Below are 25,310 nucleotides of genomic sequence, written 5' to 3'. Positions count from 1 at the left end.
AGCCCCCAAGAACACTGCCTCAATTGTTCTTGTCATACTTTTAATTCTAACTGAAATTCCCAGGCACTAACATCTACCCTGTACAGCTCTTCAGCATACTGTCTCAATGCCCTGAAGATGCAAATAAGACTATCTGCATTGTCAGGAATCTTACCAAATTACTACCTAATTCTTTCCTATTAAAAAACAAAAACAAGGGGCTGGAGAGATGGCTCAGTGGTCTAAAGCACCTACTTGAAACAAGCTTGGCAAAGCACAGGGACCGCGGTTCGATCCCCAGCACCACATGCCAGCCAGACCCGCCCCCTGGTGGGCTGAGCTGGCCACACACACACACACAATAAATAAATGTAATAAATAAAAAAAAAAAAAAAAAACTTACTCCTTGGATGAACTATTATAACCTTCTGAATTATAAAACGCCAATCTTGCTAGGGTATTTATCTCTAGAGAAAACAACAGCACAGAATATATTGGGAGAATAAGAACCATTCTTACTTGAATTCTCAAAGCCACTATGGGACCTGTGACACTGAACAGATCCCAGTACCCAGCACTGCAAATACTGGAAATAACTATAAGTTAATCAAACTGTCTTCAAAGATCAATCATTCTCCACTATCTTTGTCAGTTTATAGTATCAATAAAACACCCAGGCTTCTTGTTTTCATACCACTTCTATTACAACCATCACTAAGATGCTACTCTGCCACTTCAACTTCCTCAGCAGAGGAGGAAAGACATACCTTCTTCATGCGTGTAGTACAGGTCACCAAATGTTCAACCTCTACTAAGCAAAGCATAAATACAGACTTTAACTCCAGTCCAAGATAGGCATAGTAGTGCTTGCCTGTAATCTCAGTACCTGAGAGGATCACCATGAGTTGAAGGCCTTTCTGGCCTACACAATCACAATGAGGTCACGGCCAGCCAGACTATATAGCTGCCACTATTCTCAAGAATACAACAATAAAAAATTTCAATCCAAATAACCTGTGGCTCATCCCGATGTCAGTGCATAAATAAAACTGATTCTACATTTGCTTTCTCAAAATAATATAAAACAATTTTTCTGGGGGCTGGGGAGATAGCTCAGTAGGATAAGCACTTGCCTGGCAAGTACAAGGTCCTGAGTTCAATCCCCAGTACAGCAAAAAAAAAAAAAAAAGAACAACTCATATATCCAGTCAGAGCAAAAATCCCATTTTGCATGGGCCACAGTGGTGCATACCTATAGCTATAGCACTGGAGAGGCTGAGGCGGAAAGATAGCCACAAGCTCAAGACAAGCCTAGACTACACAGTGAATTTGGGACCAGCCTGGGCTACATAACAAGACCCTGTCTCAAGGAACCAAATAAACAAAAACCCTTCATCTAGCTAGGAGTGGTAGTGAAAGCCTATAATACCAGCTACTTAGAGGTTGAGGCAGGAGACTTCCTGCAAGTTCCATACCAGCCTGGACAACTTGGACAGACCCTGTCTCAAACTAAAATAAAAAAGGCTGGAATGTAGGTCGGCATTCCCAGAGTGCTTACCTAGCATGCACTGAGTCTAGGTTCAATCCCAGTACCAGCAGAGGAAAGACTCATCTAAGTGAAGAAACTCTCCAACAATGGAGGGCAATGCTACAGAAGTAGTAAACAGGAGGATATGTTAGTCCAACACTTCACTCTAGCAAAAAAGGTCAAGAACATATTTTGTAGAGTTGAGAAGTAGTTTTTTGAGGGCCGGGGAGATAGCTCAGTAGAATAAGTGCTTGCCTGGCAAGCGCAAGATCCTAAATTCAATCCCCGGTACCGCCAAAAAAAAAAAAAAAAAAAAGGTAGGTTTTTTTTTTTTTTTGAGATAGGGTCTCACTATGCAGTTCAGGGGTCTTGAGCTCAGCCTTCTAAGTGCTGAGATTATAGGTGTGTGCCACCATGACCAGCTGAAAAGTCTTTTTTTTGGTACAGGGTCTTACTATCCAGCTCCGGACTCCTAGTGAGTCTCCTGTTTTCAGCCTCCCCAGCACTGGGATTACAGGTTTGCCACCAAACCCAAACTCAGTGGCCAGCTCAGCATGGCCACAGGGCAGGCATGGCAGGTGGTGCCACCGAACGACCCCGTCCCTGTGCTTGTCTAAGCAGGTGCTTAGTCCGCTGGGCTATCTTGCTGGCCCTTGAAAGGTAGTCTTGATGGTTTAAAAGAACTACATAAAACCAGAAAGACTCTCATCTGTAGTTTCCTTGGATTGTAATTTATGTTAATTAAACCTATACAGTAAAACCATCCATACAGTGAACGTAGTTAACAAATGCAAGTGTTGAAGAAATTAAGAGTATCCTATTTGAAGTCTGACTTAAATATCGGGGCTGAGATGTGGTTTAGTAGAACTAGTACTTAGCACAAAAAGTAAACATTAATTTAAAAAAATCACAACCTTTTATAAATAGCTTTGTGATTAAAATGTAAATCCAACCCTTCCTGCAATGAATTTCAGTCTTGTGAAGGACTGGTAGGAGCTTCCACATCCTCTGTATGGGCTAAATGAATTTAAAGTCCTCAAACACTGAAAGAGGGGTCAAAGCTAGCTAGCTATCCACCACCTCATTGGTGCAGAGAAAGCCCCGCCCCACACAGCCACAGGCACAGGCACAGATCATCAAGGGAACTCCAGGAAAGCTTGTCCGGACCACATTTTTAGGGCTTTACTGACTGCCCTTCCCCCATTACCAACATAGCGGAAGCGTGGTCACATCACCAGCTGCCCTCGACCACACACCTCTGCCCCATAATCACAAGCGAGAGGAGTGGCTGTGACCAAACCCCTACAATGCTAGTGGTATGATGCCATCCACTCTTCGGTGTGCAAAGTGGGGAAACACCAGTTCCAGTCCTCAAACCCCACGAAGGCACGGTCCAGCCTCAAGACTATGTTCCTACACCTTCACAGCTCCAGCCAACAGGGCCCTTCTGTCCCGCGGGACAATGGGCGGGGTAGACTCGGGGCCGCGAGTCCCAGGCTAACCGGACAGCGGGCTTTCCTGAGCACCGCCTCCCGACCAACCTGGGGGTGGGCAGAGGGATAAACGGGGGAGGGGCGTCGCGCTGAGTACCACGCTCCGGCCAACCGGATCCCAGGAAGCAGAGGACTCAAGCCTCAGCCCCCTCCCAGCGGCGCCCGGAACCGCAGAAAGAGACCCCCCGCCTCCTGGCCCCCTCACCCGACAGGGGCAGAGCCGCCGAGACCCCGCCCACATGAGAGCGGGAGGCGGAGTCTGAGAAGCCCGCCCGCGAAGTCCCCGCCCCGCCCCCTTCCCCACAGCCGCACGCTCGCGCCGGCCCCGCCCCCGAGCGCGGCGCGAGAGCCCGCCCCCTCCGCGCACCGGGTCTGCGCTCTCCTCCCCCTCCCGCGCCGAGCGCGCCGCTCCGCCCCCGCCCCTCACACATCCACACGCCTCCCGCCCGGCGCTCTACGGGAAGCCGAGGAGGTCAGCCCCCCAAAATACACGCCCTCGAGCACGGTGTTACCCGCCACCCTGGCTGCCGCCCGAACCCGGCCCAGCGTTCTCTCACCGCAAAGCTCCTCAGCCACTCGGCACTGCGCGTACCCCCTCAGCGTGAGCCTCGCACTCAGCGGGGAGGCCTGAGAACAGCGCTGAAGCAGGCCCGCCGAAGCGGACTGGCAGCGTCCTCTCGGCTGACGGAGCAGTCGCAGGCCCTGGTGCCCAGGCTGGGAAGGAGGGAGGGAGGGAGGGAGGGAAACTCCAAGGGGGAAAGGGGAGGGGGGAAGATGAAGAAACCGTCTCCGCCGCCTCTACCGCCGCGGCCGCTTCTCTGTTACCCGGGAAATCCCGCCCACTCCTCAGGCCCGCCCCGCTGAGGGAAGGCCCAGTTTCGCTCCGCTACAGGACACAGTCTCCGTTCGTCAAAAATATAGCCAATCACTGAGGTCTGCCTGCCCACGTTCCGCCCCTTCCCCCTTGGCTGGGAAGGGAGGGGGAGCTGCTCACCTTCTCCACGCCCCTATTGGCGGGGAGCCGCTCTAACTCAACCCCGCCTATTGGAGATGGAACGCTGAATCCCACCCCCAAGCCTCAACGTTATTGGAAGAAACTGGGAAGCTCTCCACGTCTCATTGGTTAACCCCACATAACCCGCCCCATACCGCCTGAACCACAGGCCTAACAAATCGGCTCCCGCCTCCGCCGGTCTTCGCATTGGAAGCTACCTCAGGCTCTCACACTGCCCCAGGAAGGTAAGTAACCGATGTGGGGTAAAATGTCCGTAAGAGAACCAGGCTCCTCCCACCACACTGCCGGGCCAGGCCCCGCCCGCAACAGTCGGATTGGTTAACTGGGCGCCGGTGGCGCCCCCATTGGACGCGGCTCCCGTCCAGGAAGGAGCCGATTCCGCCCCGTGCGAGAAGGCTGAGCCTCAGCAGTCCTTTTGTGGAATGTTTACACTAGAGACTGAAGCTCGGAGTTCTAAGGCCCTGGACAGGAGGGGTGCGCGGCGCAGCAACGAGACTCAAGACCCTGGGATTGGCAGGGAAAAGGTGGGAGTATCCCCACCCCGAAGAACTCCTGTAGCAAAACAATGAAAGGGAACCTCATCCTTTCAACCGTCATATTTAAATTTAAGCATGCTGCCTTCCCATAAACACCAGTATCTGGAACGATCACAGCTCCTTTCATAGCAAGCAGAGTACAGAACTCAGGTTTAGAGCCGAAAGCCAAGCACTAACCGCAGGAGCTGCATGCAGCCCACCGCTAAGGCTGCACGCTCCTCCCTCCCTAAACTTGTAGGCTCGGGAGGGCAGAGATTACCACCAGGGCGGCCCCTAGAATCCGCTGTCCAGAGAGACTCCGGGAGGCAGTGGAGAGGAGAAAGGCATTCACGATTTCCCGGGCAGATCGGGAGGCATCCTTAAACTGAGAGCTAGAGATCTCAAGAAACGACGCAGACACAAGCCTAAAGGATACACTCACTCAAAGCATAAAAGCTCCCGAGTTAGAGTTAAAAGACTAGAAAAGGGTTTGCACGGGCAGTGCCTATAATCTCAGCCCTTGAAGAGGTTGAGGCGGTAAAATCGCTGGAGCCTAGGCAGTCTGGGTCAACTGGGCACCAGAACAAGACCCATTAAAAAAAGAAGGGCTGTTCACCACATCCTTGGCCAAAGTGTGTTGGTGGCAATCCCTAAGCTTTCTCAGGGTAAGGAATAACTTCATGAATACACCAGGTACTTGTGATAACTAGTTGCGTTTATTTATTTAACAAATGGGGCGTGAACCCGATCTGGTCTTGCTTTGGGGGCGCTCTCATGGCGCCAGGAGAGAGGGCGGGCCCAGTGTTCCCGCTTTTTCCAGAAAAAAGGATCCTTCCAGACTTAGGTCCACCAATCCTCCCCAGGCGATCCAGCGGAGGAGACTAGAAATCAGCGCTGGCAACAGGTGGTTCTGACTCCAGAGATGACCTGGAGCCGCGAGGGCCGTGCAGAGTTGCTAACTCCATGAGCGGCCGGCAGGTGGGAGCAACCTCCCCGGTAACCGAGCCAAGCCTGGTCGGTGCCAGAGCTCTAAAAATAAGTCAGACCGACGCAAGCGACCCTGGGCCAAACCGCTCGGAGTTGATGTGGCCGCGACACTCTGGCTGGCCTAAGGCCACCTTCCTCCCATGGACTGCATGGCACCTGGATAGCTACCCCGAACCCACGCCTAAATTAGGCTGCCTTAGGGCTCCTGATGGCCGCTGGCGCGAGCTACCCTGGATCGTTCGTGCCCAAGGCTCCAACCCTAGGTTGTCAGGCTTTGGGATACCGCCTGCTAAGGGCACGACCAGCGTCCTCAGGATTGTCGGACTTTAGGGACGCCAGCAAGCAGAACAGACAAGTTATGGCATCCAAACTTTAATGCATGGCCCCGACCAGAGTCACCTCTTTTCCACGCCTGCAGTACCTCAGAGTTACTCGTCCCTCAAGTCCATTCCACACCCTACTGGCCTAGCGTCACTCATTCCTCCCCCCCCCCCCCCCTCCCCCGTCACCGCCCCTAGTTCCTGATCTCTAGCCCCAGAGAAATCTTTGTGTGCCTTCACGGCGTTCCCCCCCAATCCCACCCCACCGGGCGCGGAGCCCCATACTTCCGGGCGGGAGGGCAGTTGGAGAAGCTGGGCGGGCCTCATCCATGTGCGGGGCGCCCTTCCGATTGCGGGAGGGCGGGATTCCCCAGTCCGCCTATCACAAGGAGGGGCGGAAACCTGCGCCTGACATCAGGCGTTGGACTCCTACCCACCACAAAATCCTAGCCGCTTAAACTCCAGCCCGACCTTCGGATAGGCGGAGCTCGAGAGAACACCACCCAATCCACACCCGAGAAGGGAAAAAGGGAGTATCGTCTAACCAATGGAAGACAAGAGGAGGCAGGGCCTCTGAGGAGCCCGAGGTGGGTGGAGAGGAAGTGGCCCCGCCCCCCCGGTCCCCTCAGGGCTGCTTGCACAAGCTGCCGCTGGAGCAGATAGTAAACAGTCTGGGTCGGCACTGGAGCCGGCGAGCACTCTAAGATTTGGCCCAGCTCCTCCCCACTGCCCGCAACCCCCGCTACCCTACGGCTGGCCTTGGCTCCCGGCGCGCCCCCTGCCCCTCCCGCCCGCTGATGCATTTCCCTTTCCTGGTCCCGAGCGTGGAGACTTTTCCCAGGCGCCGACCTTCACGGCCCCTTGCAGGCCACTCTTGTGGACACGCGCCGCGTCCCCCGGCTCCCGGCTCCGAGGACTAGTCAGGAGGGAGCAAAAGCCCCCCCGCCTCCCAGCCAGTGGGCGGGGAGGGACTCGCTCAGTGCTGAGGCTCGGCTAGGGCGCGCGCTCAGGTCCACGCCCGGGCCCAGAGTTGGAGCCTGGCGACGCGCGGCAAGGTGGGGTCTCCTGAGACTGTACCAACCCCGACCCGCAACTTTTGCTGGGAGAGACACCGCGCGCCGTACCGGGCCGGCGTAGAGGATGCAAGCTCGCGGCCGGCTCGGCTTCGCCAGCTCGGGGTCCGGACTCCACCGCCGCCCCACAGCCCGCCCTGCGCAAGGAGTCTTCACCCCCTTTGATACAGTATTTTTAGGGGGGAAAAAGGCACAGCCGGGGTCGAGGGTCCCCACCGGCCAAACCCACCCTGGCGCAGCGACACCCACGAGGCCACGGCCGGCAACCCCCGCCCCACCATCCTGCCCGGCGGGGACACTGGAGAGCAAGCGGCGCCAAGGGACTCCCCCCCAGCTGAGCCTCCCCACTTTGGCCCCGGGACCCGAGCTCCACGGCTTCGGCCTCGGGGGCCGCGGCGCCCACGCCACCTGCAGCGTAGAAGGCCAGCGACCCCCGAGAGTCGGGAGCAGACCGATGGGAAGCAGCTGTGCACATACCTTCCGACCGGCGAGGAACCCTGATCACGCCCCTCGCGTACCATTGGCTTCCGGCCCCTTGGCGTCGCTGGGATCGCCCGCCCCTTCCGCGCCCCGCCTTCCCACCCTGGAGCGCCCCCTCCCTCCGAAAAATAAAAATAAATTAACCCGCACGGACCTGGCGATGTAGAGGATCGCAAGAAGCGTAGAGACTCAGATCCAGTGTGTGGACGCTGGGGGCGCCGCCAGGGCCCCCGGCCTCAGTTTCCTTTCCGCGCCGGAACCCCTTGGAGCTAGGCAAAGAGGCTAGCAGTGGCGCCCTTGCAACTGGCTGGAAGGTCCTGGCAGAACGGGTTCCTTCCGCTCGGATGGGCGCCTAAAATCAGTGATGCGAGCGGAAAGTCCTGGTGCAGAGCACTGAGCACCCGGCATCGAGGTTGGGCGGAACGAGAGTCTCCATGGACTGCTTCGAAGCAAGAGGCTCACTCCACCCTCGACTAGAAATAGATGCTGCAAGTTGAGGCCAGGAAGCAATGTGCATATAAGCCAGGCATGCAGAGGCACCCGAAGAAGGGAGATTACTCGTAACTGAAAGAAAATTGGGAGAAGGCTTCTTAGTGGAGGTGGCATTCAAGGTGAGTCTGAAAGATTTCATCCAGCAGAAATGGAGGAGCATGTTATTTTCGGTTATTTTAGCGAAGGGCTGGAAGAAGGGCAAGGGAAACCGTAAAGGCTTCACATGTGCTGTAGTAATGAAAACGAGGCTTGCAGAGAGATAAAAGTATGATAGGGATTACAGTGGTTGGACTTGTACAGACCCCAAGACCGTGGTTGAAGATATCTGCATTCTAGTAGCCCCTGGGTAGGTTCAGAGGGTGGGCCAAGCGAGGAGAGGGAACACACAGAACCAATCCTAGAGCCAAGGACATTCCTGTGAGCTAAACAGACCTTCCCAAAGCTGCTGAGGAAGGGACTGCGGTGTGGCTACCAGCTGAGAGCCTTGGTGCCCAGAGGCAGGAGATTCCTGATAAGTCCTTGTGAGAAGACTGGGCCAGGTCAGGGGCAGTGCGCAAGGAGACTAAGAGAAGAGCTGTTTTTGAGAAAGACTGAAGAGGAATGGTGCCTTATTTAGTGTGAGCAGCAGAGGAAAGGAGCCAGTGGCCTTGTGGAAAGAAGAGGAAGAGATGGTCTACGCTTAGGACAGCCAGTGGCAGTGTCCTAGGCAAGGTCCTTCTTCCCTATGGGCCTCAGCTTTCCTGTGAAATGAGGGTGGTTTGGGAAGCCAAAATTGGAAGATCACAAGTTCAAGGGCAGCCTGGACGACACAGCGAGGCCCTGTCTCAATATAAAAATTTGAAAAGGGCTAGGGAGCCCTTGTGGCAGAGTGCTGGCTACACATATGTAAGACCTTGGGCTCAGTCCCTAGTACTACCAAAGATGGATGCTAAAATTGAGAGACTGGGGCCATTTGCCACTAAGGAGAGAGGGCAGGCAGGAGGAAGAAGTAGTAGCTTGTGAGGGGCAGTGGGTCCCTTGGCTGCAGTCTTGAGACCTGCAGCCTGAGGATAGAATCACTGTAGGAATGAGTGTTGATGGCTGAGAAGGGAGGCCTACCAAGCATTGAGGTCACAGTCCCCTTGCCTTGGGTGCACACCAAGTTTTCCTGTATCAGAACAGATTCCCCTATGTCTTATCACATCTCAGGTGTGTCCCCCCCCCCCCTTCTTCAGGAGCTCTGCCCTGGGTATATGCATGATGGGTGCTGTGTTACTGTGAAAAGAGGTAGTGTACAGTTCAGGAATATTGATCCGGACAGATGTTGAGTCCCTGGTTCTTTGTGCATTGGCTTCCTCCTCTTTTCTCTGAGGACCGAGTGTCATCATAAGATGAGCTCCCTGAGCTCTGTCACCCAGTGAGGTTCTGAGCTCCCTTCCCCTGGTTTTTCAGTGCTAGGGATGGAACCCAGGTCTTCCATCCTAAGCCAGCACTGTCCCATTATCTCCATCCATAATATCTATAGATGCAGTCCCAGGGGTGTGATTGACCCTGGACAGCAGACGCGTGCTTTGGAGGAAGTTACTCCTGGAGGATTTGCAACCCTAAAAGTTAGCCACTCCCCACTCTCCTGGACACTAGACTGAGCCACTGGAAGCAGCCCTACAAGGAGGCCTTGGGATTGTGGCTCCCCTCCCCAGCCTATCAGTGAGAACAAAACTGAAGGGATCTGGGGTCTGGGTGAGGCCAGGTTCCAGTGCCGGGAGACTTTTGTGTGAGGCTTTCTCAAGGTTGTGTGAGTTAAAGATTGTCCATACTTACAGGTAAGCAAAGTGAGTTTTCAAGCAGGGCAGGTCCCCTCTGGGTGGTCCATGCCAACTGCCTTCTCTGTACCCTCAGGGAACACACTGAAGAAAGAATTTGCCTTCCTTCTGCTCCACACTCCTTACCTCCTAACTCCAGGGGCAGTTTGTCCCCATATAGTTCTACATTTCTAATTTCTTTCAGGAATTTATCTCCAAAAGAAGCAAAATTTGTCTCTTAAGACCCACAGCTGGCCTACTCTTCAGCTTACAGCACAGATGCTCAGACCTCCTACACTTCTGATACCTCAGACTACCTCACCTCATGGGTATCACATGTATTGCTTTTACAAAGGGATTCAGTCACAATTCTGGTAAGTGGTGATTAAGACATTTAATGGTAAGACATTTAAGTGATAAAGAAGACATTAGCTGTGACCCCAACACTCAGGTTCAAGACCAACATAGGCCATATAGTTAGCTCAGGGGCAGCCTGAACTATACATCAAGACTGTCTCAAAAAATAAACAACAAAAAATCAAAGACGTTAGAACTGAGGCAGAAAAACATGGCTGAAAGTTCAAGGCCAGCCTGGACTACATAGCGAGTCTCTGCCTCAAAAAAAAAAAAAACCCTAAAAAATACTTAGGGGGCTGGCCAGACAGCTCAGTGGACTAAAGTGCCTGCATAGGCGGAGCACAGGGACCAGGATTTAATCCCTAGCACCACAAGCCATGCTGGCCCCACCCACCGGGCACACTGAGATGGACTGATACTGGGCCTGGTGGTATGTGCCTATAATCCCAGCGCTTGGGAAACTGAAAACAGGAGGATCAGTTTACAATCTACATAGTGAGGCCCTGTATACCCTGTTGCAAATACATAACAACAACAAAAAGAAGACCAAAAAAAAAGTGTTTTTAAAAAAACTTAGGGCCAAGCATGGTGGGCACATGCCTGTGATCCCAGCTACTCAGGAGGCTGGGCAACCCTGTCTCAAAGTAAAAGTAATGAAAGGTCTGGGGGTGTAGTTCAGCACTAAAGTGTGTTGATCTAGCTTGTTGAAGGCCTGGGTCCAATCCCCAATTGGGGGAAGAGAGGGACAGGACATCAGGGCCTGTACTTGATCACCAGAGCTCAGCTGTGGCAAATGACCTCTGCTACAGGGATTGATTATGTAGGAAGGGAATCTGTGGTTAGTCCATAGGCCTCCACTATATCCAAGGGAAAACCCAGCAATGGTCAGAATGCTAGTGTAGCCATTTCCTAGCTAAAAGATTTCAACAGGTCATTTCTCTCCAGTTACTTTATATGCAAATTAAGAGCAAGAATGCCTGGGATTTCAAATGGGGCAAGGATAGCACTTGGCAAAGAGTCCCAGGACCTTCTCTTCCTCCAAGAGCTTACTAGGCTCTCTGGCTATCCTATGCTAAGTCCCTGGAGTCACAAATCGTAGGGCCAAACAATCCCCTGATGAATCCCATCTCCATGGCAAGCAGTCAGTTTGCGTTGTACATTTGTCTGTCTTCTGATTTCTGAGTAGCCTTGGAAGCATAAACGTTTTTAGTAGTTTTGACTCCTGATGTTCACTGCCTTCAGATATCTCCTTGGCAAGCATTAGCCTGGCCCTCTGGTCACTATTAGTCTAAGTCAAAAGGTAACAGCAAGTTGCCCAGTCTGACAGACTTCATGTTTTTAAATTGTTGCCTTTTGTATACTAGTTGTCTAGTGACTTATTTTAAAGTCAGCATGTCCCTTTGTTCAAGTTAACTTTTATTCAGAAGCCTGGTATGGAAACCACATGTGTGCTCCTTGTGCAGCCTGATTTCTGAAGCTTCGCCTCCCATTCAGCCTCCTCCCCTGTCCTGCCCAAGAGCCTCTTGTGAACCTAGTGAACCTGCCTACGAAACATTGCCTTTATCCTACCATGTTCTGCAATCCTGAAGCCTGCGTTCTTTATCTCAGGCTTCAGGGACTCTGCTTTCTCCACTCATCCCTGAAAGCTCATTCTCTTCTCACCTCCCACATCCAATATGACATCTACATCCAAAACTCATTATGAACTAAGTCTCAAAGTGACATTTCTAGCTTGACCATCAAACTCCACACTTTTGGCTGTTGGCCACAGAAAGGTATCATTAAAAATTGAAGAAGGGCCAGGGCCGGGGAGATAGCTCAGCAGCATAAGCAGCCTGACTGGCAAGTGCAAGGTCTTGAGTTTGATTCCCAGTACCATAAAAAGAATTGGGATGTATTATCCAAACCTACCCAATCAAGACAGTAACTAGAACCAAACAAAAAAAAAAAAAAAAAAAAAAAAAGTTAAAGTTGGGCATGGTGACACATCCCTATAGTCTCATCTTGGGAGGCTGAGATGGGAGAATTCCATTGAACTCAGAAGTTCAGAGACCAACCTGGTTAAAAATCTGTCTCAAGGAAGGAAAAAAAGTATATACAAGAAAGTAAAGTGTTTGCCTGGCAAGTACAGGTCTTAAGTTTGCTTCCTGGTACAAAGAAAAAAAAGTAAGAGACCCCATAAGATAAAATGGCTACAGTCAGTGTTAAGACTAAGACAAAGGGCTGGCCAGATAGTTCAGTGGACTAAGCGACCAGTAGTTCGATCCCCAGTGTGCTGTGCCAGCCCCAAGCCCAGGGTGTGCTGAGATGGGGCAAATGAGTCTGGGCGTTGTGGGAGGCTGAAAACAGGAGAATCATTGTGTGTCTGATCTGTGTAGTAAGACCCTGTACTAAATACATTAAAACAAAACAAAACAATACAAGCTCAGCTGGGCATGTTTGGGTATACCTGCCATCTCAGCACTCAGGAGGCTGAGGCAGGAGGATCACCTCAAGTTCAAGGCTACCCTGCATTACATAGCAAGGCCCTATCTCAAAACAAACAAAAAAAGAATATATTCTATTAGCTGAGGTGTCAGTGGCCAGTGTGGTTAGCTACGTCTACCATGGTCTAGGTCTGAAACTTATGGGTCTTCAGTGCTGGAGCACTTCAGGGTTAGCTGCCATGGGAAGGACTTTATGACAGCTGCAGGGATGGAGTGGCAGGAAATGAGCCAGTTTTGGAGCATAACATTTCTGTTTGCAGACCTCAACCTCTCTGTGGTTCATTCCTCTAGGTACAGTCTAAGACACTTCTACCTCGTGTCCTGTGACCAAGGCTGGGGCAGATGCCCTCCCAGGGGAAATGTACTTCAGGCTGGTAGGAGCATCTGTTCCCACCCTTGACGAGTCAACAGCTGCTTATGGGGCTAAAACAAGAACATGGGCTCTGAGCTGCCTAGAAGTTTGAATGTACTCATGCTCTCAAAGGAGAGGTGTCAAAGAAGGATGCACACCCAGTCTCCTAATGGCATAGTGCTATTGCTTTCCATGTCTGCTGCAGTGTGGTGACCACAGGCTGTGAATGCACCACAGCTTCAGTTCGCATGAAATCCCTCCGTGCTCATCTCTCTCCTCTATCAGACATGGGAGGAGACAGAAGAAGGGAGGGGGAATATTGCCCTGCAGTGCTGTAGGGTCCAATGACACAAGGGGGCCAAAGCATCTAGCACTGAGCCTGGCACACAGTAAGCACCAAGGAACACTGGCCACTGACCCCTCTGTCTGAAGCTAGGGGCACAGTCTACAGATAAGATGGGTGGCTCTCCGAACTGATAGCCAGTCATGGTGACACCTCACTGTAATCCCACTTGGGGAGGCTGAAGCAGGAAGACCACAATTCCACACCATCCGGGGCAACCTAGCAAGCCCCTGTATCAAAAAAAGAGCAGGGGATGCAAGTCAGTGAGAAGGCCCCAGGGTCAATGCCCCAGTACCACCACCACCAAAACAACAAAAACCCTGAGGCTCCCTCCCTGCCTCCCCAGCCACCCCAGACAAGCTCCTGTGCCCTCTCCTTACCTTCCCAGCCCAGCCTGCTAAAGTGATGAAAATAAAAGGGTTTGATCATGTTGGTATATTTATATGTAAATACAAAATTGTATCACTGTAAGATATTGAATACGAACATTACAATTATTACTGAATCTGACTCAGTCCATTGATGTTAAATACAAAATGAAATGATTGTAAAAAATAAGAATATACACATTCAAAGAGCTTATTACAGTATAAAATTACTGAGGTCTGATCAGCTGCCAACCTCATTTCTATGGGGGAGTTGGGGTTTCAGGGACTCTCTTGGGAGTATAGAATACTGGGGACTCCTGATTCTATCCCTGCAGTCAGGCTGGGTGGCTAGGAGCAGGCGGGTGACAGGAGACAGGGGACAGGGGACACTAGCTGGGATATTATGCTTATAATTGACACAGAGTCCACCCAGTTAGGACCTGGCAGATAAAAAAATGGGTGTCTCAGACAGGACATAGGAAAGGAACCTCTAACAAATGAGAAAGGAGCCTGCTTATCCTTTGGGAGGCATTCTATGGTGGGTTTCTCCCTCACTTTCTGCTCCCCTCCTTTCTTGCTGAGACTTCGTACCGATTGTTTTTGGCTCTGCTTGCTTAGTGCATTCATCTCTACCCCATCTTCCATCCCTAGGGTGGAAGAGGAAAGGGAGGGCCTGGCTTCACGGTGGAGGTCTGGCCCCCAAATCGGCAAAGTAAACAGAAAAGCTGTTAGATAGGGGCCACCCATGCTGAAGTACACCAGTGTCACCACAAACCAGCATTCTTGGTTCCAGTGGGCAGAATCCAGAGGGAAGTCATCACTTGAGATGAGAGCCTGGGTGGGAGCAAGGATAGGTGTGTATGTACCACCCCAGCCAGTCCAGCTAAAAGCAGGGCCCAAGAAGAGAGGAGCCTTGAACTTCATCACAGAGTCCCAGGAATGTCTACGGAGAGATCTGTGTGTATATGTATTTATAGAATACGACCATATTATCACATATAATATATATTATATACACACATACATATGGACCCAGACACAGAAGTGCACATATGCACACGCACACACATGGAAGGACGGAGGAGACCAGACTATACGCCCTATGTATAAACGTGCTTGGCACTCAGGCAATCTCTAGAATATGTAACTTGGTCAAGCTCTCTGGGCAGGAAGATAAATGCTCTCAAACCTTCCCACCAAATCCTAGCAAGGGAAGGTGGAGAGACAGGAGACCTCCATCCAGAAGAATGGCATTGGGAGAGGGAGGAGGTCCCTGCCACTTGCCTTGGGGCCCTGGTAAATATCAATAGCCACAATTTGGTTTTAATAAGGCACAGTTCAATAGCAGGTGCTAGGAGTCAAAAACACATCACTGCTGGCCCTTTCTCGTGGCAACCCCACCACATTGATCTGGCGGAAGGAAGAGGCTGTCTTGCGTGCACGCAGGTACTGGGAGCCACAGGAGGCTGATCACGGCTTCAGCAGAACCAACGGCAACCTAAAGGCTCAGCGGTGTCCAGGGTGGTCTAAGGGAGGCTGGCCAGCAGGCAGGACACTGTGGGGTAGTTACTGACCCTCCATGGCCAGCAGGTTATGGCCAGAGGGCACCATGCCCTCCTTTTCTGCAAACTCCAGGATGGCCTTGTAGCAGAAATAGTACTGCTCGGGGGTCTGGATGCTGAAGGCCCTCTGGGTCCGCATGCGTGACACTGTCTGGAACACGTTGAGGGTGCCAAGTTCTTCCAGCTGTGCCAGGCAGATGTCCAGAGAGCAGAAGGTACCTGAAGAAGGAAGGAAACAGTTGAGCTATCCTACTGTCCTTCTGTCAATACTTTGGGCAGGATTGGGTGAGTGAACTCTAGGCAAGGTGTGTACAGCAGGAGGCCAGGTGGCCTTAGGCTTGAAGAGGTGGCCACAGAAGTGCTCAAGGCCTCTCATTTCTTGGAAGAAGAGTAAGCAGGCAGGTATCAGGAGCTTCCTGTTTTAACTGCAGACACAGCACCCACACCCTCCCCAGATCCTGACTCTTCTCCACAGGCTAGGCCAAGGGTCCTGCAGCGCACACTCCTAGGACAGCAGCTGCTGCTGGCCCCAGAATGCAGAGTGTGGCTCAGAGCGGGAGTCCTGGGAGGGGCTGGGAAGAAAGAGCAGCCAGTTAAGTTCTCTGGGCCCCCTACAGTGATGGCAATGATAACGAGAGGTCAGAAGATATCTTTGATAAGAGGTCAATTTTCAGAGAGTCTGGTTTGTAGAGTATGTATTCTGGCTGCCACCACACACAGGTCAGGTACCAAAAGGACACCAAAGGGGCTTTTTAGAGCAGTTTACAACTGGGATCAAGTGATTCCAAACTCTCAGATGTAGCTGAGAGCCCTGTCGTTCCATCCCACCCACTCCCCTGGGTGCTCCAATGCTGCCCTGGTATGTCACCTGTCCTGCCGATGCCTGCACTGCAGTGGACTACGATGGGTGGCTGCTCAGGGCATTGCCCCTTGGAGCGGGCACCCATGCTGCTGATGGCCAGGCTCTGCTGGCTCCTGACGGCCCTCAGGAAGTCAATGAGTGACGCTGCCGAGGAAGGGACGCCATAGTCTGGCCAGCTGAGGAATTGGAAGTGGGTCACCTGGCGTTTCTCCCTCTCCTGAGATGAAAAGAGCAACATGAGTTGATGATATTTACTCTGCCTTCCCCCGACTGTGGGGCTTATCCAGGTTCTCTATGCCTCAGTGTCCCTGCCACCAAGGCTCCTGTTTACCATGCTTCACCTGCTTCACGGTCACTTCTCTATTGCAAACCCAAAGAAAGGCAAGGCTCAGTATGCACAGGCATTCTTACAGGGTCCAGGTTTCCTCCTTTTCTTTGTTTTTGCTTTTGCTTTTCCTCTCTCTCTCTGTCTCTCTCTGTGTCTGTCCATCTGTCTGACTGTCTCTGTATGTGCATGTGCGTGTGTGTGTGTATGTGTGCAAGTGCGTGCACGCGCTACTAGGGATTGAACCCAGGATCTTTGTTCACTGTATAATTTTTATTCTGGGCCAACAAGATAGCTCAGTGGACTAAGCACCTGCTTAGACAAGCACAGGGACCTGGGTTCAATCCCTGGCACCACACGCAGCACTGGCTTTGCCTCTGGGCACAAAGAGCTGGCCACTGAGACCAGGCATGGCGGTGCGTGCCTATAATCCCAGTGCTGGGGAGGCTGATAACTAGAGGATCACTATAAATCCAAGCTGACTAATGCGACCTTGTACCAAATACATTAAAAAAAATTTAAAAACGAAAGCACAGTATATAATTTTTGAGTCAGGGTCTTGCTAAGTTGCCCAGGCTGGCCTTGAAGGTGCAATTTTTCTTCAGCCTCTGAGTGTTGGGACTACATGCATGTGCCTGCGCTGCCGGCTTAGGCTCCAGATCCATAATACTGCTGTATTTTTCCTCTCTAATACCGCTGCTGTGTTGAGATGACAGGATTCTCTCAGTTCTGAACTGAACATCCTTATTGGTCCCAGAAAAACAGAAGCAGCTATAACCTCCCTGAAATCCCCCTGCTCCCTCTGGAAATTCTGTAGAGTACAGATTCTCCCCCCAACTCCAAAAAGAGAGAAAACACAAGTCTAGGTTTACCTCTGTGTTGTGAATTTCAAGTGTTGTTTTCTTATAATGGTTCATGTTCTCCACACCCAAGTTGGTCACCGTGAGGAAGCCAAATCGGATCCGAGTGTCCTTCTCTAGAGGCCAGTACTGGCCACACTTCCTCCTGCCACCTTCCTCAAAGCTGAAGACACAGGTCAAAGTCAGGAACATTCCTCCCTAAACAGTGAAAGTCTGCTCCTCCTGAATGCTGTCAGTGAGGTGGCAATGTTGTCTCCTGCATTGCTTCTAAGTCATACTACTGGGTCCTGGCAGAGAGGTAAGGAATCCACTCCATTCTAAAGGGACAAAGTACCTGTATATCATTTAAGACACTGATTGGCTTTTCTCCTGATACAAAGTGGCACTGTCACCAAGCTGGGATAATGTGGGTGAATGAAGAGGACAACAGAAAGAACACATGCTGGCCTGTGCCCTGGTCACTGTTCATCCTGTTCTCCAGCAAGGGGTCTCACTGACAAGGGAGGGGAAGATGGTAAGGACTGCACTCAGAGGCCCCAAGTGGCTTCTCCATTCTCCTGGCCAAGCAGACGGAGCTTCACTGGGAAGAGAATGGAACAAGAGTTTTATCCCCTCATTTGAAACTGGTAACAATCAGTATAGTGATACTAACAGAACTGACCATTCCTGTAAGTGGGCAGCTGTGTAGGGCAACATCTCAACAGCACTTCTTGCACTATAACTTCCTGTCTAACCTGTTGTGTTTCACCTCTAGTTCTTCCCTTTGCCTGTGAGGGAAACATGGACATGGAGAGAGGACAGCAGAGGAGACCTGCCAATTTCATAGCCAGGAGGCAGGGCACTCGGCACTGGCTAGGTTAAGAGGAAATGCCTGTGTTCAATGCCTAGCCAAGGCTAGGACCCCAGAACACGCTGTCATGGTCACAGGGCCAGCATGGCTATGGATTAAGGCTCTGGTGTGTTATAGCCATCTATCTCCATCATCCTTTTAGCTAAGAGAAAGCTCCAACTCTTCATCATTGCCATGACTTTCCTATCTTTCAGTTTTTTTAGAGACAGTGTCCCAATGTGTAGTCCAAGCTGAGCTCAAACTCAGTGATCCTCCTGCCTCAGCCTCCTGAGTGCTAGGATTACAGGTGTTCACCACCACACCCAGCCCTTCAGTTTTTTTTGTGGAACCGGGGATTGAACTCAGGCCCTTGAGCTTGCCAGGCAAGATCTTATTCTACTGAGCCATTTCTCCGGCCCCTTTCTCTTCTTTTTTTTTTTTTCCCCCATAATTTTATTGATAAACAAATAGCAATGAGACAGTTTCAAATGAAATCGGTAGGACAGTTTCAATAATTAACACATTGCATACATTCTTCCTAGTGGTTAATTGCTGTACAAGATGTGGAGATGATATCCTATTCACAAACACCATTAGAACAAATCGCTCTATTCATTAAGAGAATGTAACTATATATCTATCCTAGCCACTCTGAATACACAGATACAAAATGGACATTCATCTGTATACCCTTTTTTTGTTAAGTTCCATTATTTGGATATTATAGGTGTGTAAACTCAGCAAAATATTCTAAAAGAGTCCAGTAGCCCATAATAGTATTGGGTCTTCCGCTTGACTGGTAATGTCAGAAATTGTTGACCTGAGTCCCCTACAGCTCAACATAACAGCATGGCTTTACTTCTTCTATTTCATTTTTATACTTTCCTGCTGGATGGTTAAGACCAAGGTAAAGCAAGACCTATGCAACAAGGGTTGTAGCTTTTGGGTCTGATAAGGTCAGTGAAATCCCCTCAGGATTTATCCTGAGATCCTGTACCTCAGATTGTAGAACCTTTGTCAGTGTCAGCCATGTGGATGAGTCACGGCCATTGCTTGGCCAATGTGCTCTCTGTGAAAGCCTGAGAGAATGTTTTCTCTCCATGTGACTCTCCTCAGGCACACTCTACATCATCGATCACTTTCTTTTTTGGCCCCATAATCTCCTTGATCAGAAAATTTGGGACACTACTGAGTTACATGATGTTACAGTACAAGTTCTCATATGTCCTGAGTCTTAATTGACCTTAGACGGCTAGAGCCAAAATGTTGGTTTTCCTTGCAGCCCTCCTTTCCCTTTCTCTTCTTTTTAATTTTTGAAATAGTGTCTTGCTGCATGCATAGTTCATGCTCGCCTTGAACTCATGGCACTCCTGCCTCAGCCTCCTGAGTTCTGGGATTACAGGTGAGTACTACCATGCTCAGTTCACCTTCAGTGTTTCTAGAAGCTAAATGTCCTTCTTGAATTACCCATGTTAGGTTTAGGGTGGGTGGGGTCAGTGAGGAACAGCTGACTCACCGTGTGGTCATGACAATCACCAAAACCTTCTGCTCCCACACCATGAGCCAAAAGTCACGATAGGTGTTTTCCAAAGGGCCTGTTAGAGAGAGAATACAGGGGTGTGAATGCATGAGTCCTCCTTTCTAATTCCACCCTAAAACCCAGAACCATCTCCTTGCTTTTCTCTCCACACCCCACTTTCCAGTTCCCAAGGTGACTGTACCACCAGCTCTGCATGGGGAGCTTAGAAATGCAAAATGTGGCTGGGCATGGTGTCCCACACCTGTAGTCTGAACACTCTGGGGGGCTGATGCAGGAGCATCACAGTTCAAGCCTGGACAATTCAGCAACTCAGCAAGACCTTACCTCAAAATTTAAAAAGGGTGAGGACCATAGCTTAGGGTGAAGGCTCCTGAGACCAATTCCCAGTACAAAGGGGCGGGGGGGGGGGGAGGAGAAGAAAGAAAAGAAAGGAAGAAACGAAGAAAGATAGAAACCACAGCAAAAAACACCAAGCATACATTAGAAAGCCATCTCGGTTAGTAGTCCGCAGGTGGGTGCTATCTGGAAGCACTGTGACACACTCAGCCTTCATCACATCCTCAGGAAAGGGCTGCCTGTGGACACATCTGTCCTCATCACTTCAGCCTCCATAACTGGTTCCTGCTAGCCCACTCTCCTGTAGCCATCATCTGCAACCCAGGCTCCTTCTTCAAGATGGGCTTCCTCTTTCCACTCTCTCACCTTTTTAACGACACTGCATTCTTACAGCACCCAGAAACGAATCAAATTTTGTGTGTCCTGCAGCTCCCAGATCAGTCTCTAAATCCTTCAGCTGTATGCACTGGGAATGTTTCTGTCTCCCATGCCCCAAGTGGCCCCACTCCCATTCTGGGATCTCACTGCTTATCATGGCCTCACTGAACTGCAACACCGCTTGAGCTTTCTTTCCTGAAGTCTATCCCTTCCAGTCCGCTCTGGGTCCCCATCAACTCAGCAGTTTCAACACTACCTGCTCAGGACAGATACCTCCTTCTCTGAGTCTGTCCACTTTCTATCTGTTGTCATGCATGCCCCTCAGCTCTCACACTATGTCAATCCTAGAGGGCTCCTGTGCTCCAAGCTCTCGATGGCTCAGTTGGGTCTGAAGAGCTCAGCATTTGACTTAAAGAGTTTGGCATCGGTCCTTTCACTTTGAGAAATCAGACTTTAATAAACACAGTTTGAGGACAAGAGCCACACTTGTCCTTGAGGTCAAGTTCCCCTGTTATAGTGAGAGTCTGCACAGGGGTTTGAACCTGGCAATAAAGCTGCAATTCCTGTGGACCACCAACTCCTTTCACCAAGAGTGTAAACAACACAGAGCTCCTCTGTGCCCTCCCAGCTTCCCCTCTGCTCTCAGGAAAGGAAGGCTTAATGGGGGCCTCAAAGGCCACCAGCTCCATTCTCTTTTTTGCTAAAATCTTTAGCAAGCATTGACATTTTATGATATTAGAATCCTATCTCTATAGACACAGACTCTATAGTATATGAGAGTCTGGTATAACGTGTGAGAGAGGATGAGTCTATGCTAGGCAAGTGCTCTAACATGTAGCCATAGCCCAGCCCTAGACTCAAGATTTCAGAACTGGTAATGTGGGGAGAAAATGGGGGGGGGGATGAAGAATCAAAATATAATAGGTATAGGTACAAATTCCCTATGATGAATGTGACCATTATGTATACCTAAAGTGTACCAATAAAATTAAGAAAAAAGAACTGATAATGTGCAACCTGTGCAATGTATGCTTCTCATGTGTACAGCAGTATCTCAGCTCTTTATGGGTGCCACCTACGTGTTACCTTTATTGGTGACAGTATAGTGAATTACTTGCTTAGCTATCATTGGAGCTCTTACTCTATTTCTCCACTGGCTAGTGGCACTATAAAACTGGGTTACATTCTATTTTCATTTGAGTTTGAAATCAGGTCTTGCTAAGTTGTTCAGGTTGGCCTCCCATTTTCAAGGCCCCTGCTTCAGCTTCCTAAGTAGCTGGGATTACAGTTGTGCACCGCCAGACCTGGCCTGCTAGATCTATTACTATTTTGTGCAACAGTCACAGGACTTTAAACACTCATGGCAGCCTGTTCTCTCAATCTGTGTTAGGATTTCCCACCACCACCACCACTTTCTCTTTATGCTGGGGGTTGAAACTAGTGCCTCATACATGTGCTGAACCACTGAGGTGTGTCTATAGCCTCCTCCCACCTTCTTTGAAAATGAAGTTGTATTCTTTGATCCTCCTGTCTCAACCTCCCCAGCACTGGGATTACAGATGCCTGGTCTTGGTGGCCAGCTCAGCTTGCCCAGGGGCGTGGGGCTGTCGCAGCATGTGGAACCAGGCATTGATCCCAGTCCCTGCAATTGCCTAAGTAGGCGCTTAGTCTGCTGAGCTATCTTGCTGGCTCGCCAGCCCTAAAAATGAAGTTGTATTCTTTTTTTTTTTTTTTTTTTTTGGTGGAACCGGGAATTAGAACTCAGGCCTTTGCGCTTGCTAGGGAAGCGCTAATTCCACTGAGCCATCTCCCCGGCCCGAAGTTGTATTCTTGAGAGGCACAGCCATGGTGGGCAGGTTCTGGGCCCACACAGCACATATGTAAACTCCATCTGAATTCCTCCTGGTTTCCAGGACTGCACCATGAGACCTCACACAGACTCCCCAGTACAGAGTGCTTCCTGGTATGTGCTATGATTACTCAGGGTCCAGGAAAGGCACTGCTTGTGCCTAAACAGGACTTGACCTCTGGGAAGTACCTCTGCCAATCCTAACCCTTTCATGAATGTGAAAAGCACCTCATGGCACTTCTCCTTTGGCTTGGGCCATGCTATGACACAGGGCTGAAAGCCACATGCAGGCAGTGTTTGTGGGCTTCAATTTCTAGTTCATCTCTATGCACCAACTTTCGAATCACACATGGTACACAAAGGCTATAGCTCCCATGTGCTTCCTGCCACCAACCTTTATGAAAGGCTAGGATTTAGTAGCTACAGAATAGACTTAAGTCACATTTTCTTTAAAAACTATGGCATCATCTAGTACAAGGCAGGTGGCATAAGAGCAACATGCGAGGGCTGGTGAGATGGCTCAGTGGTCTAAAGCACCTACTTAGAACAAGCTTAGCAAAGCACAGGGACCGCAGTTCAATCCCCCAGCACCACATGCCAGCCAGCCCCGCCCCCTGGTGGGCTGAGCTGGCCACACACACACACACACACACACACACACAAATAAATAAATTAAAAAAAAAAGCAACATGCGAAAGCTGTATCATCTTACCCTGGGTGCCGATGTAAGCATTCTTCTGCTTGTAGCCGTCCATGAAGCTGGCATTGATGTAATCTGTCTGATGGGAAAGAGGAGACATCATTGTGTGCATGGCAGGCAGCATCTGAGTTACAGAATGAGGCCCTGGGTAAGTACAATCCCCAGTGTGAGCGTATTCTTCCAGTCAGCAGATAGTAAAAGGTGACAGGGCCAACTCAAACCTCACTTCAACAACTAGGCTGGGACAACAACTGGTATCTACATGCAGAAAGATCAAGCAGACCCTGTCCTAATGCCAGACACAAAATGAACTCAAACTATAAAACTCTGTGAAGAAAATGAAGGAATAACTTGTGACCTTGGCTAGGCAAAGCCTTCTTAGCTAGAACACCAAAGTCATGACCATAAAAGACAAGAGATAAACCGGAATACAGTAAAGCTAAAAACCTTTAGTCAGGCAGAGTGGCACACAACTATAATCCCAGCACTCTGGCAGGCTGAGGCAGGAAAAACTCAAGAATTCAAACCCAGCCTGAGCAATTTAATAAGATCTTGTTTCAACGTAAAAATAATGGCCAAGTGTGGTACTGCACACCTATAATCTCAGCACATGGAGGCTGAGGCAGAAGGACTGCCAAGAGTTCAAGGACAGCATAGGCTCCATAGTGAATTCAAGACCAGCCTGAACTACATAGCAAGATCCTGTCTCAAAAGACAAGAACAGAGCAAAATAAAACAAATTAGTGACTAAATAAATACAAAAGTGCTGGAAATACAGCTTAGTACCAAGGTCCTGAGTTTAATTCCCAATACAAAAAAAAAATCTCTTTTTTTTTGTCTTTTTCAAACAGGGTTTCATGATGCAGTTTAGGTCGGCCTTGAACTCACTTTGTAGACCAGGCTGGCCTTGAATTCATAGCGATCCTCCTGCCTCAACCTCCTGAATGCTGGGATTACAACTGTGCACCATGATGCCCAGCAATTTTTTTTTAAATTTTGTAGAAGTAAAAACTTCTGTCTTGGGGCCAGGGAGTTGCCTCAGTGGAATAAATGCTTCTCTGGCAAGCGCAAGGGCCTGAGTTCAATCCCTGGTTCTACAAAAAAACCACAAAAACTTGTTTTTGAAGGGACACTATCAAGTAAGTGATAATCCACAATATTCATTTATTTGATAAGAAATTTGTACCTCCTGGAATGGTGGTGCACACACCTGTAATCCCAACACTTGGGAGGCTGAGGCAAGAGGATCACTGCAAGTTTGAGGCCAGCCTATATAGAGGCCAACCTGACCTACACAGTGAGACCTTGCCTAAAAAAAAGAAAGAAACCAAAGCAAACCAAACCAAAAACAAAACAAAACAAAACAAAAAAAAACCCTTTGTACCTAGAGTACAAAAGTAACACTTACAACTCAATAAGGGATGGCCCAATTTAACATTGGGCATAAAAGTCATTTACCCATATATTTACAGATGGGCAAAAAGCACACAGAAAGATGATTAACATTATTCCACACCAGGGAACACACAAAACCACAACAGACACCACTTCAAGCTCCCTAGAATGCTACAGGTTAAAAAAAGAAGGAGAGAAAAAAGAAGGCTGGGCATGGTGGCACATGCCTGTTGTGAATTTGAGACCAGCCTGAGGTACAAAGTGAGCTCAAGGCCAGCCTGAACTACTGCATAGTGAGACCCTGTCTCAAAAAAAAAAAAAAAAAGAAAGAAAAGAAAAGATAATGAGGATTTGGAGCAATCAGGACCTTTAAAATGCATTTTTTTTCTTTTTTTAAGAGTTGAAGAATTTATTGAGAGAAAGCTGTCTGAAAGAGACAGATAGGGGCCCAGGAAGTGGATTGGCCCCCAAAAGTCATTTTGGAAAGCAGACTAGCAGTCCCTCCAAAGATTAAACAGGATTACCATATGATCCAGCAATCCCACTACCAAGGAAAATGTCTACAGAAATCTACACAGGAATAAGTATACCAATATTCATGACAGTACTGTTCACAATGGCTAAAAAATGGAATTATTTCCATTTAATATCAAGTCCTTCAATGAATGTCTGAAAAAATGTGGTATATCCACACACGGATCCTTGGGTAATAGCAAAGAGCAAGGGAGTACTGATATTTGTCACAACATGGGTGCATTATTATTCCATCCATCTCAAATTCTCTCTTCCTCCAGAGAGAGAAAGCAAGGACTTGAGACATAGCTCTACAGTAGAATACTTGCCTACCATGCACAAGGCTCTGCGCTTGATCTCCAGCATCTCAAAGCAACAAATAACCCAAACAAAATAGATTAGGGTGTTAGAAGGAAATGAGGGTGATGGCCAAGGATACAGGTTTCTCTTTGGGGTGAGAACAGTCTGAAGTCAACTGTGGTGTCAGCTGCAAAGCTCTGTGAATATATTCAAATTTACTGACTTGTGCACTTTATTTATTTATTTATTTATTTTTATTTATTTATTTTTTTTGCGGAACCGGGGATTGAAC

The 25,310-nt window shown here is 49.6% G+C and overlaps 2 protein-coding genes and 1 long non-coding RNA gene across 6 annotated transcripts in view; 1 reads left to right on the top strand and 2 right to left on the bottom strand.

Annotated features, from left to right (window-relative positions):
• Window positions 1-7,409, bottom strand: part of Sin3a (SIN3 transcription regulator family member A) — a 79,407-nt gene extending 71,998 nt beyond the window's left edge. The window contains exon 1 of one of the 4 annotated variants that reach the window (XM_023712713.1): window positions 7,388-7,409. The gene's annotated coding sequence lies outside the window, so the exon portion shown is untranslated. Of the gene's footprint in view, window positions 1-1,537; window positions 1,560-3,557; window positions 3,831-6,122; window positions 6,163-7,387 lie in introns of those variants that run through there. The other 3 variants (XM_023712714.1, XM_023712712.1, XM_023712715.1) reach the window with 3 other exon arrangements.
• Window positions 7,410-7,556: 147 nt separating this feature from the next.
• LOC111816087 lies at window positions 7,557-14,426 on the top strand. Its single transcript, XR_002820598.1, has 3 exons — window positions 7,557-8,001; window positions 9,869-10,037; window positions 12,798-14,426. It is a non-coding gene; the product is annotated as an uncharacterized LOC111816087 (long non-coding RNA).
• Window positions 14,427-14,526: 100 nt separating this feature from the next.
• Ptpn9 (protein tyrosine phosphatase, non-receptor type 9) overlaps window positions 14,527-25,310 on the bottom strand; it is a 78,286-nt gene continuing 67,502 nt past the window's right edge. The window contains exons 9-13 of the mRNA XM_004628717.3: window positions 22,823-22,889; window positions 19,524-19,602; window positions 17,191-17,341; window positions 16,000-16,210; window positions 14,527-15,350 (exon numbers count right to left, since the gene is read on the bottom strand). Coding sequence (XP_004628774.1) covers window positions 15,136-15,350; window positions 16,000-16,210; window positions 17,191-17,341; window positions 19,524-19,602; window positions 22,823-22,889 — 723 coding nt within the window. The 3' untranslated portion in view covers window positions 14,527-15,135. The remainder of the gene's footprint in view (window positions 15,351-15,999; window positions 16,211-17,190; window positions 17,342-19,523; window positions 19,603-22,822; window positions 22,890-25,310) is intronic.

This window comes from Octodon degus, unplaced genomic scaffold (assembly GCF_000260255.1).
Source record: "Octodon degus isolate 3935 unplaced genomic scaffold, OctDeg1.0 scaffold00026, whole genome shotgun sequence".
NCBI classification, from domain to species: Eukaryota; Metazoa; Chordata; class Mammalia; order Rodentia; family Octodontidae; genus Octodon; species Octodon degus.
This window is presented reverse-complemented; position numbering and strand designations above follow the sequence as displayed.